General features: G+C 38.2%; 1 protein-coding gene across 1 annotated transcript; it reads right to left on the bottom strand.

The window, feature by feature from the left end:
* Window positions 1-391: 391 nt before the first annotated feature.
* EREG (epiregulin) lies at window positions 392-20,538 on the bottom strand. Its single transcript, XM_019962926.2, has 5 exons — window positions 20,312-20,538; window positions 8,438-8,524; window positions 6,240-6,363; window positions 5,234-5,383; window positions 392-3,150 (listed from the first exon to the last, which is right to left on the bottom strand). The coding sequence occupies exons 1-5, from the start codon at window positions 20,358-20,360 to the stop codon at window positions 3,069-3,071; spliced, it is 492 nt and encodes a 163-aa protein (XP_019818485.2). The 5' UTR covers window positions 20,361-20,538; the 3' UTR covers window positions 392-3,068.
* Between the last annotated feature and the right edge of the window lie 311 nt (window positions 20,539-20,849).

Here is a 20,849-nt window from a genome sequence, read left to right as displayed (position 1 = left end):
ATAGTTGTTTCACAATTTCGTGTTAGTTTCTGCTGCACAACGAAGTCAATCAGCCATATGTGTACATATATGCCTCTCTCTTGGACCTTCCTGCCACCCCCCATTCCACCCAGCAAGGTCATCACAGAGCAGTGAGCTGACTTGTGCATGCTATACAGCAAGTACTCTCTAAGAATATTCTTTTAAAATATACTAACAGCTAGAATTTTATAATTAATGTAATTCCTTACATTTCAAAGAAATTCTTCATTATGGTAGGCCGTAATCTGTGATAAATTTACATAGTGCTTTCCCAAACTAAAACCAATGTCTTTAAACACATTATAGTCCTGTCACTGCTTTTAAGCCCGTTAATGTAGTATGGAAAAACAAAAGAGACTCCATCAATCAGTGACATTTTTAATGCAAGGTGTTTCATGCATTTTTATTTTTCAATTTTGTTTTTTCCAGTTTCCAACAAAAAATAAATAAAAATTAATAATATCCTGTGAAGTATCTATAGTCTCCTTCAATATCTTAAGGTACACAATTATCAAAGCTGATATGGAACACAAACAAATTGATACAATTCAGTACTCTGATAAAATTCATTGTCAAATAAGTTACTTTAAACTGCATGTGATACAACTTTATGTTCTACAGCATCTTTAATATAAACTGTATACCAAAATGGCTCTTCAAACGTAAAAAGTGCAATTACAGAGTGCAAAAAAAGCAGAGAGAAATTCACTATCTTACATTTAACCTCATCCAACTTGAATAACAGGCATGTGTTAGATAAAATTATTCTTCAGTCAAAACATTAAAATTTACTCAAGCAACACTGTTTATATAAAGGTTGTTACTCCCCTTTTCCCCATAGGAATAAGAGTAGACAAAAATCAGAAATTATTGGGCAGCAAGTTAAACACATTTTTTCCCAAAAGTCTACATACTGACTGTTGCAGCAAAAATAGCAAAATGGATCAGACATGAGTTTTTACTGAATTCAATAGAAATTAGAAGCTAATATCATGTATTTGGTACATAGAAATTGATCTGACACCTCAGGGCAGTTGAATTTAACTAATCCTCTTCTCAGGACTCAAAAATAAAAATCTGTCCTCCCAATGCACCATCTCTCTCCTTGCTTTGACTTTGGCAAAGAGATAAGAACAAAGAATGTCCAAAAGAACAGTGGCATTTGATTGTATTTTAAATATTTAATAAATTACACAAATCTTGATCATGAGGTTATCTTTAGCATCAATCTTAGACCCTCTTTGGTTATAGAGTATGTCTACTGGGTTACTGTGTGGTCTTGGTGGGAAGCCACAAACTAGGTATTTATGCATTGGTTTGCATTTAGTCTCAATACATTAGACATAGATAGATCTTTCTAGAAATATATATAGTGAGAAATTTGTAAAATAAGGAAGATAGACTAAATATGAGCCAAATTTTTCTGTTTGTAAGAAACATGAGCTAATGGCAATGGTTTTTTAATGTTTGCCCAGCATTATCTTCATTAAAACATTTTAAAAATTAATTTTCACCCATAAAACCAATCTGTGTCCTATCTTTTTTATTATTTAATATCAAATTATAAATACAAATTTAACTTTTACAGGGGCTAGTTTTTAATCTTTATTTAAGCATCCTTAAATAAAGATTTAACATCCCAAACCACTTACAATTAATTATGTAATATGAATTGAAATGCTCAAGATAAACCAATATGACTCCCTTTTGTAACAAAATAAATGGATTTCAGATGATTTCTTGGTTCATCAATAATTTTTTTTAAGCAATCAATATTACTCAAAATAAGCAGACCTCCCTTACATACAGTAGATGTCAATAAGGATGTGTAGGATTAAAAACATATCCTTACACAGCACATTTGACTTCAGCTATATTAATGGGAAACAGAAACATGCTTTTAGATCTCTTTAGACTATATATAGAATAACTGTCTTATATTATACTTTAAAATAACACTTAGTCCATCAAATTTTGGACTCTGATTTAACTGTAGAATTCTTTAGCAAAGTTCATATAGAAATAAATACTCTTCAAAAAAGAAGCACAAATTTTGGCTTCATGTGTGGATTTTTTTTATTAGTTCATGAGCAACAGTTACCTAGCATAAATGTACTGAAAAAAAAAAAGGACATTGGGAAGCTATACATAAAATTACATAAAAGATGGTAAAAGTTTTCTCAATTCATTTTCTTAAGGAAAATCTATTAGATCAGCAGTCCCCAACCTTTTTGGCTCCAGGGACGGGTTTTGTGGAAGACAATTTTTCCATGCACCAGGGAGAAGTGAGTGATGGGGAGAGGCTGTAAATACAGATGAAGCTTTGCTTGCTTGCCTGCCACTCACCTCCAGATGTGTGGCCCATTCCTAGCCAGCTGTGGACTGGGAGCAGTCTGTGGCCGGGGATTGGGAACCCCTGTATTAGATGGATGACTAATATCCACAGGAGTTGTGAATGGGCATAGAGAATGGCGCACCTTCCTTCCAGGCAGTAAACAGTGAGAATGTGTGAGTGGAGGGAGCAGAGGGTGTAGTGTTTAGCTCAAGATCTATATTTGCTTCTCCCCAATTCCCATAGCATTAGTGTTTCAATACATGGCACAGTGGTGCCAACTCAGACACCAAACTCTGATATAGTCAAACCAATTATCATTGATTCGAGGAGTAGAAAAATACATTAAATTGGTTTGACCATATTTTTGGCTTATAGAAATCTGTCACGTGCTGACACTTTCTAAACAACGAACTGGGCATTGTTCACTCCTATGCATTGTACACCAGGCAAAAAAGTTTTCAGTAAAGCATTTAGCCCAGGAAAGGATTTCTTACAAAAATATCCACTTTCCTTTTATATTAAATATTTTGTGTACATTATACATTAGCAATCTGTTAAAAATAAAACGAAAATAAAAACTTTTCTTAGCATATGAAAAAATACATCATTGTTGACTTAACATATGACCCCACATAAATATTATTAATAAAATAGGAATATTAACATAACCAGGCATGCAGTGCATTCCTGCCCATAAGCTTAATGGCACCATTCAGACTTGCGGCAATGCCGGATCCCCTGAGGTCACTCTTTCATATTCTTTCTTGGATTCTTTACTTTTTCGATTTCTGTACCTAGAAATATTCAGAAATGAAATCATTAGCACTGTAGTTAACAATAATAAGAGCAAAATATGCTAACATATTTGGCAAAATTAATACAATTATGTAAAGTTTAAAAAAAAAAAAAAGAAACAAATACTTGGACTCTAAAGGCACTTAAGCATGGTGCTTCCAAAATGACACAGGTAACCAGGTTTAGGTTGAAGCTGAGAAAAGAGGGAGGGGGCAAGGAGCAGTTTCCCTGGACAAATAAATTCGGGAGGAAATGGTGAAATGCAGTTAAAGAACTCCTCAGAGGCTTTCAGATGGTCATGAAAATTGTAAAATTCCAGGAGAGCATGTGACCACATTTAATCCTGGACTGTTATCATTTTTTTCTTTTTCTCTGTCTTCCCTTCCCTTTTTCTTCCTTCTTTCCTTATTACAAATAAGAAAAAAAGTGCAAATACTTTGAATATCCCTATTATATTCTACCTATCATGTTAATGTAATGTTATCACCAATAAAAATAAAAATAACTAACATTTATCAGGCAATTACTACGTGACTGACAATGTTTTAAGTGATATATATTCATTTTTTATTTTATCCTTACACTTAGCATTATCATCCCCATTCTACAGATGAAAAAAGTAAAGTACAAATGGATTACATAACCTGGCAAGTTCTCCTAGCTAGGATTCATAAATCTAGTGGTTCAGAATCTTCATTCACTCATTCATTAAAGCTGTCTACCTAATATTTTGAGTTCATTTTCTACCCATTTTGAAGATGAATCATGTAAACTTAAGGAAACTGCATAATGTTTTTGCTTACTTGAAAAACACGATTAGGAAAACCTTTGTTTAGCCTTGATCTGGCTACTTGTCAACTAGACAAGCCAGGGCATGTCAATTCCCTCTCTGGGTCTCACTTTCTCATCTTTAGAAAAGAAAGGATTGTAGTTAAAGACCTTTCAGGTGTGTTTCAGGTGTAATAATATTCAGTTATGTGATCATAACTAATTAAAAAGATATTAAAATTTGATGAATACTTAGAAGTAAACACAGATCAAATAAATTTAATCTTGTAAAAGTAACATTTTTGGAGCTTCAAAAGTAGAAGTGCATTATTTTCAGCAAAAATAAAATAAAATTCACTCAAATGTACACTGAAAAATTTGTAGCCCTTCCAAAATAAGGAGGATTTCATGGAGACATTTTAAAGGCAGCTACTATTAAGTAGGGCTTCCCAGGTGGCACGGTGGTAAAGAGCCAGCCTGCCAATGCAGGAAACGCAAGAGATTCCGTTTTGATTCCTGGATCAGGATGTTCCCTTGCAGTAGGAAATGACAACCCACTCCAGTATTCTTGAGTGGAAAAGTCCATCGACAGAGGAGCTGGCAAGCTATAGTCCATGGGGTCTCAAAGAGTTGGATAAGACTGAACACACACACTATTTAAGTTATACTATTCCTGATACTAACCTTAAAAAACAGCCAATCTGATATACGCTCAAAAGTTTCAATGCCCACTCAGTTGTCAGCATATATAAGTACAGCACTGTACACAGATGGAGTGTTGAAGATGGAATTTTAAGGGACTGGCATGAACCAATTTTTAAAAGTAAGCTCTTACAATTATCTGGACACTCGATTCTACTAGTCTGCCTTAAATTTTAAGATCCTAAGCCTCTGGGGTTATTAGTTTACAAAGTATATTTTATGAAATACAAACTTCAATCTAATAAATTGAATACAAGTGGCTAAATTTAACATTGGCATGATGCCTTATGATTTACTTTTGCATGTGTTATACTCAATACTGATAATAATCCTGTCATTAACGTAGAATAAGGATTTCTATTTGTATTTTATAAAGGAGGGAACTGATACTCTTAGTTTAAGTTGTATAAGGTCACAGAGGTAATAAATAACAGAGCCCAAAACAGAGTCAAGTCCAGATGTTCTGCTGCTGAAACTTCCTTAAAAATATCTTTGGTGCAGTCTGTCTTTTCCCACTAAATAATACTTTGCCATATTTTTACCCAGTTTGTGTGTCTTGTATAAAGGTAATTTACATAGGAAGAGTATTAAAAAACAAAAACACTGGCTTACCATCTGCAGAAGTAGTATATAGAACCAGCAACTATGACAAGGAACAAGATAACAAGAATCACAGTCAAAGCCACATATTCTTTGCTCAGAGGTTTTTGGACGGTTAAAAAGAAATGCTCACACCGGACACCAGTGTAACCTACTTCACACCTAAAGGACAATGGAAGAGAAAGATCAATTATTTTAAAGAGCAATCTTGGTTCTGAATTAATCTCATAAGAGGTCATCTCACACTATAAAGCAAGATATCAACAAGGTCTGCCAAAAGTTGTAAAGATGAATTCAAAGACTGACCCGAAAGCTGGCCCAACTTTGATAAAAGAGCCCCATGAAGCTCTCAAATCGCAACTGTTATATTAAAATGATAGTCTTATTCAGCTGCCAATGTGGCTGACAATGGTGTTTTGTATGTTGTGTGGGTTTGAGGTGCTTTTTGTCTAAATCAGTGGAGTCAATGCTTGTAACAATAGCTGACATATAAGTCCAGTGAAAAGATTAAAAGTTGACCTGCTATTGTGGTAAGTGTGAGAGGAAGATATCTGAAGCCCTCCCCATTCCACACCCCTGAAGTATCTGTATAATCTGATAACTACCATTTGTTCTACTCTTTGTTCCCCAACTTAAAAGAGGTGGCACTAGTGGTAAAGAACCTTCCTGCCAGTGCAGGAGGTATAAGAGAGCTGGGCTCGATCCCTGGGTCAGGAAGATCCCCTGGAGAAGGGAATGGCTACCCACTCCGGTATTCTTGCCTGGAGAATCCCATGGACAGAGGAGCCTGGTGGGCTACAGCCCATAGGGTCACAAAGAGTCAGACACAACTGAAGCAACTTAGCACACAGAGCACAACTTAAAAGAAAAAATAAAGTTTATAATAGTAAATATAAATTGCATGCTAATAATACTAAAAACTGCAGCCCATGGAAATAATAGAGTACTTATTAAGAAGATAAGAAAGAGAGACAATATGGGTTTTTAAGATATTGTTTGTTTGTGTTTGGCACATTACCTGCAGTAATTTTCACTCATGTCTACCAGGTAGATGCACTGTCCATGCAAACAGTAGCCATTCATGTCAGCACTACACTTTGTTATTGACACTTGAGCCACACGTGGATTATCTTCAGTTTGAACTGTGAAAGAAACACCAAGTGGAATGTATTCTGTTACTTTCTTCGAAATAGTATCATCCTTTCATAATCGTAACCATTCTCAGGCATTTGTGGACAAAAAGTCACTTTAGTTATCATACTCTCTAGAGCAATAAGCAAAACACTGGATTCCCAAAGGAAAATGGACTAAACAAAACAAAATAAAAACTGGGAATAAAATTCTCAAAAGACAATGTTTAAGGTTAGAAAAGGTAAGTTGAAGGCACACACGAAAAATCATAATACTTTACGGTTATTCACTTATCCAAATAAGGTTGTCTAATTTTTTCAAATAATTCTGACATTTGCAAGCTGAATCCATTAATTAATTTAAGACAGCTTAAATCTATAGAGGGTTTTAAGCCAACAAGGCTTGTTTTGGTGTGCATTCTCTGGTAGCTCAGTCGGTAAAGGATCCGCCTGCAATGCAGGAGACTAGGGTTTGATCCCTGGGTCAGGAAGATCCCCTGGAGAAGGAAATGGCAACCCACTCAAGTATTCTTGCCTGGAAAGTCCCATGGAAGAACCTGACAGGCTACAGTCCATTGGGTCAAAAGAATCAGACATGACTTATGACTAAACCACCACCCCAAACCCAAAATCAAAGTCTCTAATGATAAGAGCTGAACGTGACCTAAACAAACCCTGACTTATAAATGCCTTGGTTACACAAATACAACCATGAAAACAGTAGCCTCTTTAGAATAGTGCTACAACCTACACATAACATTTACTTTATAATTTTTTATTAAGAGCTTTTTTTTTTTAAACAGTTTATTTACTTTTTTGGCCGTGTGGCATGTGGGATCTTAGTTCCCAAACCAGGGACTGAACCCATGCCCCCTGCAGTTGAAGCATACAGTCTTAACCATTGGACCACCAAGGAATCCCTAGAATGTTTTAATTACTAAAATTTGAAGAAAGTGAAAGTGAAGTTGTTCAGTCATGTCTGACTCTTTGCGACTCCATGGACGGTAGCCTACCAGGCTCCACAGTCCATGGGATTTTCCAGGCAAGAATACTGGACTGGGGTGCCATTTCCTTCTCCAGGGGATCTTCCCAACCCAGGGATTGAACCTGGGTCTGCTGCATTGCAGACAGACGCTTTATCATCTGAGCCACTAGGGAAGACCTAAAATTTGAAGAGTCTATATGAAATAATCAAACAAGGCATCTTGACTTTATACTCTTGTTCAAATAGCCAAAAATAGGGAACGAGGCAGACCAAACCCCTAGAGTATAATGAGGAAGGATAAGAAAAGAGGTGTACTACTCTGGTTACTCAGGATAACTCTGAACTCAATAACTCAGACTGAATATAAAGCAGATCTCTCCTGAACCACAGTCAGAGTCCCCTGGGGTCCAAAGATACGACAATGCACCACTCATCTGTGTGCATGTATGCTAAGTTGCTTCAGTCCTGTCTGGCTCTTTGTGAGGCTATGGACCATAGCCCGTCAGGTTCCTCTGTCCTTGGGATTTCCCAGGCAAGAATACTGGAGGGGCTTGTCATGCCCTTCTCCAGGGGATCTTCCCTACCCAGGGATCAAACCCACATCTCTTACATCTCCTGCATTGGCAGGCCACTTCTTCACCACTAGTGCCACCTAAGCACAGTATTTGGCATGTATTAAGTACTCTATAGATATTTTCTGAATGATTGCTGTAACTCAAAATACAGGACATCATTTGTTCCTTTTACAAAAAACAACAACGAAATACTTTATCTACTGTGTACAAAGCTCAAATTTGCCTATTTTGCCTGGGATCCAACCTCTCCCAGTAGTTTCGTAGCAAAGTTCTGAAATGATCAAAGGGAATCTGATTTTCTTTTTTCCCTCTCTTTAAGATCAAATTTTCACATACAACTAGATATCCAGGCCCTCTGCCTCCAGTTACTCCTTTATATAATTTTTCCAGATCATTGAGTTCTTTTGTTAATAGAGCAGCTATTCGCCTCTCTTTTTCCCACTATCTCATATTTATAGTCTTTAAGTTTACATTTCTGTTAAGAATGCATAATTATTTGATGCAACATTGACAAAGCTGGGCTTACCTAATGCTGTGCAGTTATCTCCCGACTCTCCTGGGATACATGAAGGAATCACAGTTGTACTGAAGACTGCTTGAAGAAGATAGAAAACTATTTATGGAGAAAAATAAAATATATAACTGATGCTTCAAGAAAGAAACTCTGACCAGATTTCCACATAATTACAATATTTGCAGATTTCTTTTAATTATTTCAATAATTTGATCCCTCTAAACCCTGAAAGAAAATAATTCATGGAAACAGGCATATCACTGAAAATAAATGAACACCCAGCTCTGTGTCCCATGGTAAAAGCCATGGCGTTACATTCAGAGTTACAAACATGACCTGCTCTAAACATTTCACAGTAACCTTTTCAAAGACTTGGTTTTACCATCTGATTTCTCAAGAAGCTTAGCAACTGGAAAATTTCCACCGTTTTACTTCATGATGTGTTCAGAGCAATGCTCCAAAGTAGAACCTATCACAAAGAAGGCTTCAAATAAAACTCAGCTTCTATTTATGGTCACAATGAAATAGGACTCTCAACTGAAGATACATCAGTTGTTGATTTAAGTACCTAAGGTACTCTTTGTATTACACTTGAAAATATTAATAGATTTTAATGCACAATATGTAATCTAAGTAAAGTCAGAACATATCTTATCCAATATGGGAAGGGATACACATGCTGCATGAACCATACTGAGCCTTAGAATACAGCTTCTGTCATCCAATAAGAGATTAACAAGGTGTTTCACTGTGTGTCTCCCCTGAAAAGATAAATGTTGGGGGACTGGCACCAGGATGTTGCAAGAAGTTTGTGAATTGCATGGAAAGAATAGGAAGAATCCTTTTAATTGTAGGAAAGTTTACTGAAGAGAATTTTACTCTTCTTCTTAGGAGTATTTGCTCTTTAATCACTCGTTCCAAGTTATATGTGTAACTGTTATATAATAAACATTATTGGTGTTGGTGGTAGTAGTTGGCAGCAGTTGACATTTCTTGACCATGTACTATGTGTGGGCATATAGATTTTTTATGGTCTGAGCCATGAGGGAAGCCCCAAGAATACTGGAGTGGGTAGCCACTTTCTTCTCCAGGGGTCTTCCTGACCCAGGGATCAAACCTGAGTATCCAGCATCACAGTACGATTCTTTACCATCTGAGTCACCAGGGAAGCCCATCCTTACCTATACTACCTCTTAATCCACTCAGTGACTCTTTGAAGAAGATATTACTGTTTTCCCGACTAGCCATTTGAGAAGAGTGAGGCATAAAGAGTTTAAGTAACTTTCTTCAGAGTACACAGCAATGTTGTTCTTTGCCCACATTACAGAATTTGGAAACAGGCAATAACACTAAAGTATAATGGACATTACAGGGAATGAACTCAGCTAAATATAACTGAAGCAGAGTATTTAATGCCATAAAGAGGCAACAAAGTATGGTTGGAAAGGCAATCCTGGGAGAAAACCTGAGCTATGCAATTAATGGACAAATTAATTAAATTCTCTGGATCTCAATTTTACCAAATTATAGAGTTTGGGGGAGAATTAAATGAAATGGGACTCATGAATGTTCCATGCCATTCAACAGCTAGCTTGTTTTGAGAAGTAGTATATGTGGATAGTGCCCTCTACTGGTCTATAACAAGGTTATAAATCTCTCTGTATTTTGGTATTTTAAAGGATAATTATTCCATATAATAAAGAATTTTATTTTTTCACAATCAGAGGAGGTGTGTACATGTTAAGCAAATTGAGTATGATTTGAGTAAAACATAAGCATCAGAATTTGTAATTTCTTAATGTTTCAAACTTGACACTGATAATAATCCTCTGAAGTGGTTATATTAACCTCAATAACTGCAGTGTAGTTAAATTAAATGTCTTATCCAAGACCAATTATCTAGAGATTATAGAAGATAAGGGTTAGGAGTACATCTTATGACATCGAGTCTCATAACCTTTCAGTGACTTGAAAATATCTTTTGGAAAGTTTAGAACTATCACCTCCTTGCTCCATATTTCTCCTACAATATAAATGATACTTTGATTGTCCTTACAGGAAAAAAAAAATCTTTCTTAAATGACAAAAAAATGGCTAAAATTTGGATTCTACTGTCAGTTGAACAGAGATGGAAAAGGATAACTGTCCACACATTTTTTCAGGGGTGAATTAGCTAGAGTTTTATCCAAGCCAATATCATTCTACTTCTCGATATAATTTTGCCATAAACTTTCACTCATAAAGAATTACTTCCTTTAATTTATACAATCTGCTCAAGATAAGCTGGAGTTTCAAATGTGTGTTTTTACATCCCTGACATTCCTATTCCTCAACGGCTCTTCAACTGATGTGAGGAGATCTTATCGATTCTCCTACTGCAAAAGGGCCAGCCAGGTCCACTGTGCAAATGTACATTTCTCTGCAAAGGATGGTTTCTTCACTCTTTGCAGAAATCAGACACTAGCCTTTCCTGTTCAGAACTGCTTACAAATGCAACCTGCGACTATTATAATAAAATCCAGCTAATTGCTCTGAGGTGTTGCTTATTAGTTGTTGTTGGTTTTTTTTTTTTCTCAAAAGTTTTTCATATTGTTAGTTTTTCCACTGTTGGAAACTTTGTTCCAGTTGGTCAAGCCACAAGTGAAATATTTGTCTTTGTGAATTAAAGAATGTTCAGGGCAGGGCGTGCCTCCACAAAAACTGGGCTGTTCTAACCTGTGACGCTCCCTTGGACATAGTCCATCTCTCAGGATGGTTTCTATGAGACTTGGTACATTAATCCCACATCCGGGTATTTTATAGATGGAATTGTAAATGATTTTAAACGTAGTTCTCAAATGACAGTGTTAGATTACACTTTAATCACAGATATATGTAGCCAATGAACTACTGTGTTCAGTTCTTGTAAGTGCTCAGTCGTGGTTGACTCTCTGCAACCCCATGGACTGTAGCCGGCCAGGCTCCTCTGTCCATGGAATTTTCCAGGCCAGAATACTGGAGTGGGTTGCAGTTTCCTTCTCCAGGGGGACCCAGGGATAAGACACGCGTCTTTTGTGTCTCCTGCTCTGGCATGCAGATTCTTTACCACTAGCACCACTTGGGAAGAATTACCAAAACTGGTTCTTAATGAACTACCAAAATTGGTTCTAAATCATGTGTTCATCCACACAGCTCTATTGCTTCAAAACTGGTTTTCAAGCTTTCCTCAACCTCATATTTAGCCCAGGGCCTTGCAAAATGGGGTAAAGGAATAGTGGGAAGCGATCAAAAGATTGAAAAAGTTAACCCATGAAGAATTTTAACATCCAGCATTCATATCCAATTATAAATCACTACTCATTAAAGTCATACAGGGATACATGCTGAAGTCCTATCTGTATATTTCCTTAATCTTTAAGTTTTTCATGACTTTAGTGCTAATTGAACATAATGATCTTTCTCTAGGTCAATTGCAAATCTTATATTTGAATTTTTGATCTTGACCATGGGTCCCTGATGAGAAAACATAACCCTATGGTATTATTTGGATATAGAGTTTGGATAATGTCAGCAAACAGATTGGTGGCCAGCCCTACATTGGTAACTACCATACAGAGGAATTCCACGCTAAATGGTAATTTGTAAACACAAAATTAGCCATTGGAACTTCTATGTCAATAATGTTAAGAAAACAAAACTGTCTTTGGAGCCCATTATTTCTGTCCAATTTCCAAATGGGTTTCAGAAATTTAAAGCTCGCCTATTCATCTACCTTCACCTTTCAGAGATTTGTTTCAGTGAAATCTCAAATGTGCCAGCAGGAAGTGGCACTGGTGACTCACAGGATACAAATCACCTCTACTCTGTGAGTCAGGGCCGAGCCTACACCTTACACAATACTGGGGACAGCTCGTGGGAGAGGTTGAGTGCCCTCGCTCCACTGGGGGGTGGGGGGGGCACTAAATGTCCTGGGCCCTGGGGCATTAAGTGAAAAGTGCGTGCCTGACAGTCAGAAGGAATGCTAAAGGTAGAAAATGTCCTTTTTTTTGCATACGGTGTCTTTTGTCCTTGCTTCCTTCTGGCCACACTGAGGGGCCATCTAGATGGAGACTGAGATTTGGTGACTGGTTAACCAAGCCTATTCTGCAATCATCAACTGCAATTCTCAGAGATAAAATGACTCTCCTCAATAACAATCAAGTCAAATACAAATGACCCAAAATAAAATGAGATGGGTTACAGAATGAAAGGAATGCACCTTATTTTCCTAATTTAACCTTTTCGGATATTTAGACCAAAACAGCCAACTCATTATGAATCACAGTAATTGCCCAGCCCAAACAGGCAGCAAAATCCTCTTTGCTCACACTTCTGCTTGGTCACATGCCTACCTACTCACAAAACTGTTAGTTTTCTACTTTCTTCCAGGGCAGTCTGTAATTTTAGGATTTGTCTTTAACATACTAGGCTTGTTAGGTCTTGTATACTTTCTTTCAAGGAGTGAATATGCCTTCATCATTTCCAGATGTCTTTTTGTCTTAAATGCCACTATTAGATAAAGTTAAAATAACTGTAAGCTCTGTTATCACATCAGACACTGAAAAGCACTACTGAAAGACTTTCTAGTAACAGCCTATTTCTCAGAAAATAGCATATATAATAGTATATACATATCATAATGTATATCTATATAGCATAAACCTTGCTTCTTGCCAGCAATCATTTTCTTTCTACAGCTTTTAATGTTAACTTTACCACTAAGCATCATTTAAAAATAAATGTAAAAGCCAACAGTAACTATTTAGATAAAAACAGGATAACAGAATGAAACCAGAGGTTGATATAATGACAGGTTACAAATAAGTCTTGAATTTTGAATTTCAAATACAGCCATAAGATCTTCTTTGTAAAGTATCAGGAGAAGATGTAATAAGCCATAGTTTTCAGTTCAGAGACATTAAATAACTCTTCAAATCTGTGGCAATAATTTCTAAATCATACTTCAAAATGCTCATATATTTTGGTTATCATACAATACTATACTTAAAACTATTCAAATCAAGAAGTGTGTGTCAAAATATGAAACTAGAGCTTATTTTATCATAAAAATGGATTTTAAAGCTGTCTATCTTATTCATAATGGAAATGTTCTCATAATATAGGAGAAGGCATATCCATTACTGTATAAAGTATACAATTTTTACTAATCTGGGTGTTTTGAAATTTTGTGACTAAGAGCTCTAAATATGGAATGTGCAACCTCTAAAACCAAAGATTCATCTCTAGGGTATTATTTCAAATTATCTATTGAAAATGTATTTTTTTCTTCAAGATAATATTTCATGGAAGATCCTTTCAGCACCTTTTCTATCTTTACCCCCTTCCATCTTGCTTCTTACATGTATCCCCATTGATTCAATTCAGAAATTTAAATTACTATTACATTATTGTCTCAAAAGAAAAATCTTCTAAAGGAGAAACAGTTTGGATAAGTGTGTGCCATTTGCCTTTTCTTCCTTCTTTACGGTCATATTGTGGCCTACAACTTTGAAAACTTAGCATTTTTAGAGGCATACTATTGTTATTATTCATTCTTTACAGAAGCTCATTGCCAAAAATGAATTTGCAAAAAGATAGTGTTTTCATCAGTATGCCTCAAAAAAAAAAAAAAAAAGAAAGAAAGAAAAGAGGAGAAAACAAGTACATAAAATATAATTTTAAAAGCCTTAAGGCTAATTACATTTCATTCCAAGAATCTGTGTGATGCACTTAGCATAATGGGAGCTGCTAAGAAATTTTATTTTGTGAAAATATATTTTTTGGTTAACACTGGAGACTTCAACTTTTGTGCAAAGCATATGTGCATCCTTAGCATAACCGAAGGGTGGGAAGGGCTTAATTACACGTGATAAACGAGAGGGAAGGAAAGCAACTTAACTTATACTAACTTTTTAGTAATTATCTGTTTCTAATAATATTTGTTCAACAAATGTCTACCAAGAGTCTTCTATATGCATGATACTGAACAAGATGCTGAAAAGTAAACTGATGCAAAGGGCATAGCTTCTGTTCTAACTATAGGCTAGATCCCAGGTGGTGGTGAGGGAAGGAGGAATTTCATAGATGATACCATGTTTCTGACCAGAAAATACCATGGAAGGTGGTGCCATTACGAGAGTAGATAACACAGGCAGGACAGCAGGTTTGTGGCACTGTTTGTAGCTAGTAGACATGACGGGGGACATAACGAATGAAGGAATCTGGGTTTGCAGTTCATGTATCATTTATTTATATTTATGAGGTACCTGGGAAAAAAGATCTTGAGTAAAAGAATAGGAATGGAATTGACAGGATCTATTTGAAAGTCTTATGAGGAAATACTACCTTCAAAAATAGAAGTCATTCAAATGTTCCAAAGGAAAAAGTATGGAATGGAAAATCATAGAACTTCAGAAATAGGTGACAAGGAGTGGATAGAAATGACCAAAGAAATTGGAGGAAAAAGGAAAGTTCAGTCTTGCGGGAGTCAAGAGAACAGAATTATGAAAGGGGGCATGGGGTGGTTAGCAATGCAATGATTGGAGAGAGAATGAATGACTCCATCATAAACAAGATTCATCATTATTCAGGGAAAATGGTGTTAAAATCGGCAATAAAACTTGCTAAGTTGATTTTTTTTAACATTAGAATTGCTTTTATATCTGCAATGAGCTTACCATTAACATGAATTTTATTTGTCTTAGTAACTTAAGCACTGATTATTCGAACTGCAACTTACGAGCGGCAATGTTTCTTAGCAATGGAAAACATCAGCTGGTGCTTCTCACCCTGGAGTAATTTTGCCAACCAGAGACATTTAGCAATGTTGGAAATAGTTTGGGTTGTCACAACCAGAGCTGCTCCTGACATCTAGTGGGTACAGACCAGGATTGCTGCTAAATGCCCTGCAATGCACAGAACAGTCCACAACAAAGAACCATAGTCTAAATAGACCCAAGGCTGGAAAATCCTCCCGGCAGATCCGTGAGGTATGGAGAGAGTTCTAGCTCAGATACTGTTTATCTCTCGGCAGCTAGGTTACCTTATCTTTGAAAATATCACCGGGGAGCAGGGTGGAGTAGGAGAGAGAGAATTTAGATTAGAATACGTTTTCTTGCTGATTATCCATCATTCAGTTATATCATTGCCCTATTTCCCTCCCTCTCTCTCTCTCTCTCTCTCACACACACACATACACATATACACATATCCATCCACACACACACAGTGCTGATACACTTAAATTTTGTTAGGCGTACTGTCATTGAATACAGACTACACTGAGACAGAAATGGGGAAAACAAGGAAGAAAAGGTGTTCAACTTTACTATTAAACAGAATTGGATTTTCAAAAACTATTGTTCAGCCAAAATATTTGACTTTGCAAGCACATTTTCAAAGAACAGCTGTCTGAGTCAAAACAGAGTGCTAAGAACCCTAAATACATTCTCATCATCCCTCCAATGATAGTCATTGACTGGTTAACATAAGTCTGTTACAATGTGAATGATAAAAGCTGAGCATCAGTAAGGAAAGACAGGGCCAGATACACACAGTGTGATGAGAAAAGAGTAGGATAGGAGGATTCAGAGAGAAACAAAGGGGTTGGGGGGAGGGGGGCGGGCAGACGGCACAGTTATTTTCCAGTGGTGAGAGAAAGATGCAGGGAGGTATCAGAGAAGGCCTGATATTTTTCTTCAATCTTAAAGGATGAGTAGAACTTTCACCAAAAGTGAAGTGAGTTGGGAGCATCCACAGTAGATGGTACACCATATTTTAAAAAGGAGCCTTACATGCTGTGTAACGCCTTTTAAAGTGAGTCTTGTCATTTATAAACTGGGAAAAACAATGCCTCTCCTGGCTACAAGGGAGTTACAAAGATCAAATGAGGCATTTTCCTAAAAGAAAAACTTGCTACTACTGATAACAATGCTGACTTTAAAACTGTTTCTCATTATTTTTAATATTATGATATTTATAATATCCATATACAGTAACCTAACAGCATAGTTATTACAATCTCCATTTTATAGATGAGAAAACTGAAGCTCAAGGAGGAATACATCTTTCCAAAAGTATGAAATAAAAGAAGCGGGATGTGAAACCTATGTTCTATATACTATGTCTCAATGCAAAACTGTAAAGTATGACACACACATGTGTGTACAGAAAATTATACATATATGCATTTACACATACATATGAGAAAGAGAGACTTTTACCCTTATCCTGAGGATTTTCAAAAATATTTGTATTTCACTTACTTTCATGCCTCAAGTTTAAAATTCAGGCTTTTTGACCTAAATAATTGAGCTAACTTTTTTTCTGGACAATTATCAAGCTGTCTTGGGTATTATTAACAGTATCCTAGTTAATGCTTTAACCTAGAATGCCACTGAACCTTTATTTGCCCTGAAACCAGACATCCAGCCTTAACATAAACTGCATCGCCAGAGGACACTGGATCATTTTCCAAAGGTTCCAGTATTGCCGTACCAAGGCAATGGCTGTCAGGGTGCTTCTCCCTGAGGAGCTGGCCTATTACAGCTTTGGGGAGTCTTCCCATTGTCTTCTGAAGGAATGTTTCCAACAGCAGTTACAGCCATGGAAATTTGCATAGGCCTATATTCAGAGTGAAGACTGACAGATGAGGAGACCACACCTACATTTACAGTCCCTTCAAAGAGGATTTCTTACATGACATTTGCATCTCCTGGATGATCATTCACCAGGAAATGGGAGATTCCTGGGCAAAAATGAACATTCTTGAAGACATTCAAATTCAAGTTTTCCAAAGTGACTATGGGACCACTGCACTTTTTTTATAAAACCAAATAGGTAGGCCTATTTTCTCACTGTTAATAAAGTATGCTGTAGATTCCAGCTAGATCTCTTGTCAACACTACATTCAATTCACAATATTGTGAATGATCCAGGGAATAAAAAGAATGTGGGTTTCCTTCTCCTTGACTGCTTTACTTAACATACGTCTAGGAAACTATAAAAATAGAAACAAAGGTCTCAGTCAACTGACGTCAATGATTGCTTCATAAAGTCATTTCCTGGGTATTAAAAATGCTGAATATAGGTTAAGTAAAAATGTAATATATCTGAGCAGAGCTTAAAGAAATAATCTTATCTTTTTTGTGCCTGGTTTCTTGAGTGATACCATCAGTTACCATTTTTGCACATACGCCAGTGCCCATAACAGGTCCTAAGCTCTGCAGCAACCCCCACGCTACTCTAGGACTTCTCTATTAGAACCAGTTACTTTATTATGCTCCTGATAACTAACTCTGAAAACCTCTGGCTCTTTACACATTGACCCAGAATGACCTTGACATTTGCTGTCTCTAAGTCCTTGTAAGGTATCTGACATCACTGAGCCTTGGTTTCTCCATTTGTCAAACTGGGCTAATCATCTCTACCTCATACAGTTATTTTAAGGAGTAAAGGATACATGGAAAACACCTCACACACAACATGGTTAGTTCACAGGAGGCATCTGCCTTCCCAGAGCCTGGATTTGGGTCTCAGGGCTGAACCACACACCCCAATTACCCAAGTTGCTTATATGGCAAGATGATGCGGAAGGCAGCTAGGGTGCCTGGGTCAAAATCCAGACCGGAGAGGCCTGTCATCGTGTTTTTGCCCGTGATGTGTCATCTCAGGCTGTGCCAACACCAGGCAGCTCATAAACTCTCAGGGTCAAAAGGAAAGCTCTAAGGCAAGCCATTGCCTCACTGAGATCTATGCTTCTCAGATTTCAAGAAAGAATGTTTATTCTGTCAATTCTCTATCATTGTGCAATGAAGTATGGATAAATTGTCTTGGAGCTATCATTCAGGAGCATGCTCAAAAGCCCATCTAGGTATCCTTGAACATATTTGATTTTTAGATCAAGAGACCCTGAACATTAATTGCAGACTCAATATAAAATGTTTTCCTTTTTATTTGGGAACCATCAATATCAAATATTTATCAAATGTAAAAGTGACCAAATGATTGTGGGGTGTGTATAGCAATTTAAATCTGCATGTGTTGGAGGCAGAAGATTCAAATGACACTGTCTGTATTTTTTTTCCACAGACATAAATACATATAAATTCCACACACAAAAAAAGGCAATAATAAAATGTTTGCTGAAAACTCGAATGAATGTCTCTTTTTCTTGAAGGATAGATATTTGGGAAAAGTATTTCTACGTAATCTTTAGTTTCGGGGGGAAATGGCAATTTCAGACAGAACAGTTGGCCTTGCCTTTTTCCACGTGCTTTGGAATACGACTATTGGACTTGCAAACTTGAATAGAGTGTAGAGATATGATACAGAACTTCAAACAGGAACTTTCCTAGTGGCAGAGAAATACCTAAACAAACTGGGAAAACAGAAACTGGCCGAGCTCATTTAGAAATGGGCTTGGCAGCTGATGAAATAGGTGAACTATAATTAAGTAATGCAATAAAGGAGTTAAGCATTTTTATGACAACAAAAACACACAACACATAAGCTAAGTGGGTAGTAACCAGGATATTCATAGGATCTTGATGTCTCAAATTAGAATACTCAATGAGTGGCCCAAAACAGACTTGCATTGTTCAAAGCAACCTTATAGGTAGGGGAAATTAAAAAAAAAAGTGTTAAGCTATTCTGACCTCTAGGTTGACATCTAACTCTAGGAAGACTTCGTAACAAAGATAGCAAAGCCACATTATTTACTGAGAAACTCCTAGGAAGTTATTCTTAAAAGTTTTGGTAGAAACCACAGATCCAGTTCCCACCTGTGTTCTTGAACTTGGACGAGTTAGTTACAAGTATGCATAGTATGCATGTCATTAGGTCTCCTAACCCCTAAGATAAGGTGTGTCGAAATAATAATTTAACTGTCACATCCTGCACAGGTAGAGTTAGGGGAATTCGCCTCATTGCAATCCCAGAAATAACGCGAGATTGGCAACCTTTATTTCCTTAGGAAAATTTTCATAACAGCTCCAAACTCTTCTTGAAGTTTAGGAAATAGCATTATTTTTTTTTTTCAATACCAGTAAAGTTACATAAGGATTTTTTCCCCCTCTGTCCACCCCCCCCTCAAAAAAAAAAACACACCTGAATTATCTCAAATAAGAAGACATGCATTAAAGTACGCTCAGCCACTACAGGCTGCGTGTATGTGTTGTGTGTTCAGTCGGGTCCACTACAGGCCACAGAGTGCAATTAACAGCAAGTGATGAGCGCGCGGCCCGGGAGTAGGGGGGAGGGGGTAGGGGGACCGGAAGCGGCAGGGCCCGCGTGTCCCTGCAGCTCCAGGTGAGCAAGCAGCGTTTCCACTCGTGGAGTCCGGAGCTTCCGCGAAGCCGGCGCCGGCACACGCCAGCACCCCAGAAAGCTGAAGCCCGTTTTATGTAGAAAACTGAAGGCCAGGCGGGAGGAAACCGCTTTTCTTGCCCAAAAGTCTTTTATAGGCGCGGGTCTAGTCCCTACTCCCGCCTCCTGTCCCCACCCTCACCCCAGTTTTCCGTTGTCTTTGGATTTTTTTAGAACTGTCAGATTTTCCTAAGGGCGCGGGGAGGCGGGTGGGGGTAGGAGTGGGAATCTTTTCAACTTTTTATTTCTCCCAATACGGAGCTGTATTAATTCACGCACAACACACAGCTCAAGTTCCTTGATCAGCAAAAGGCATACTGAACACCGATCCCCTCTCCCCTACCCCATCCCATTCCAGCCGCAGCGGGAGGGAAGGACCGGACTCCCCGCCGAAGGAGAGACCTGGTTGGAAATGGAGGACCCTGGAGTCAGGTGGAAAGTGACAACTGCCCCCCGGGCCGCCCGAGTCTCGTCCTCTGCGTCGGGAAGGGGCGGGGGACTCACCCAGGACGAGCAGCAGCGTGGGGACCTGGCGGGCGCGGCGCGGCTCCATCCTTCTCGCGGTGAGCGTGTGTCGGGGCGCGGGGACACGGGGGCTCCGGCGGGCTGCGGGAGGGGTCCGGCTGGGCTGCGGCGGCGGCGGCTGGAGCTACGGGGGACCACGCGTCTCTCGGACACCCGGCCTGTGTCTGGCAAGTGAGCTCCACGGCCGCGCGCTGCGACCTTTATTAGTCTGGGGAGGGGCCTGAGTACTCCCTAGCGAGCGGGGTGAGGTACAAAGTGCCCGCAGTTTCATAATCGGCCCGGGGGAGGAGTGGCCGGAGGACGGTCCGGATGTCATCCTCCCGCTCTGAACACCTGAGAGTGACCGAGGAATGAGAAAATGCCCTTCTCGTGAGCCGGGGACTACTCCCCAAACTTTTCCATCTCCCTCCCTGGCTCATGCGGGAGGAGATGGGGAGCGTGGACCAGTAGGGTTGGTTTGTGGGGTCACCTGCCGGATGGTGGGTGGTTTGGGTTGCTCTGGACGACGGGCGTTAGC

Source organism: Bos indicus, chromosome 6, assembly GCF_029378745.1.
Source record: "Bos indicus isolate NIAB-ARS_2022 breed Sahiwal x Tharparkar chromosome 6, NIAB-ARS_B.indTharparkar_mat_pri_1.0, whole genome shotgun sequence".
Taxonomy (NCBI): Eukaryota; Metazoa; Chordata; class Mammalia; order Artiodactyla; family Bovidae; genus Bos; species Bos indicus.
Note: the sequence above shows the minus strand (reverse complement) of the source record. Positions and strands in the feature narration are given on the sequence as shown.

What these genes read in the sequence shown, in the direction of transcription:
- EREG (XM_019962926.2), bottom strand. Translation starts at nt 20,360, where the DNA reads ATGGAGCCGCGCCGCGCCCGCCAGGTCCCCACGCTGCTGCTCGTCCTG. An exon ending in AGATAACTGCACAGCATTAG is followed by an intron (nt 6,364 to 8,437) that starts GTAAGCCCAGCT and finishes TTTCTTTCACAG; the next exon opens with TTCAAACTGAAGATAATCCA. An exon ending in ATGAGTGAAAATTACTGCAG is followed by an intron (nt 5,384 to 6,239) that starts GTAATGTGCCAA and finishes ATTGTCCTTTAG; the next exon opens with GTGTGAAGTAGGTTACACTG.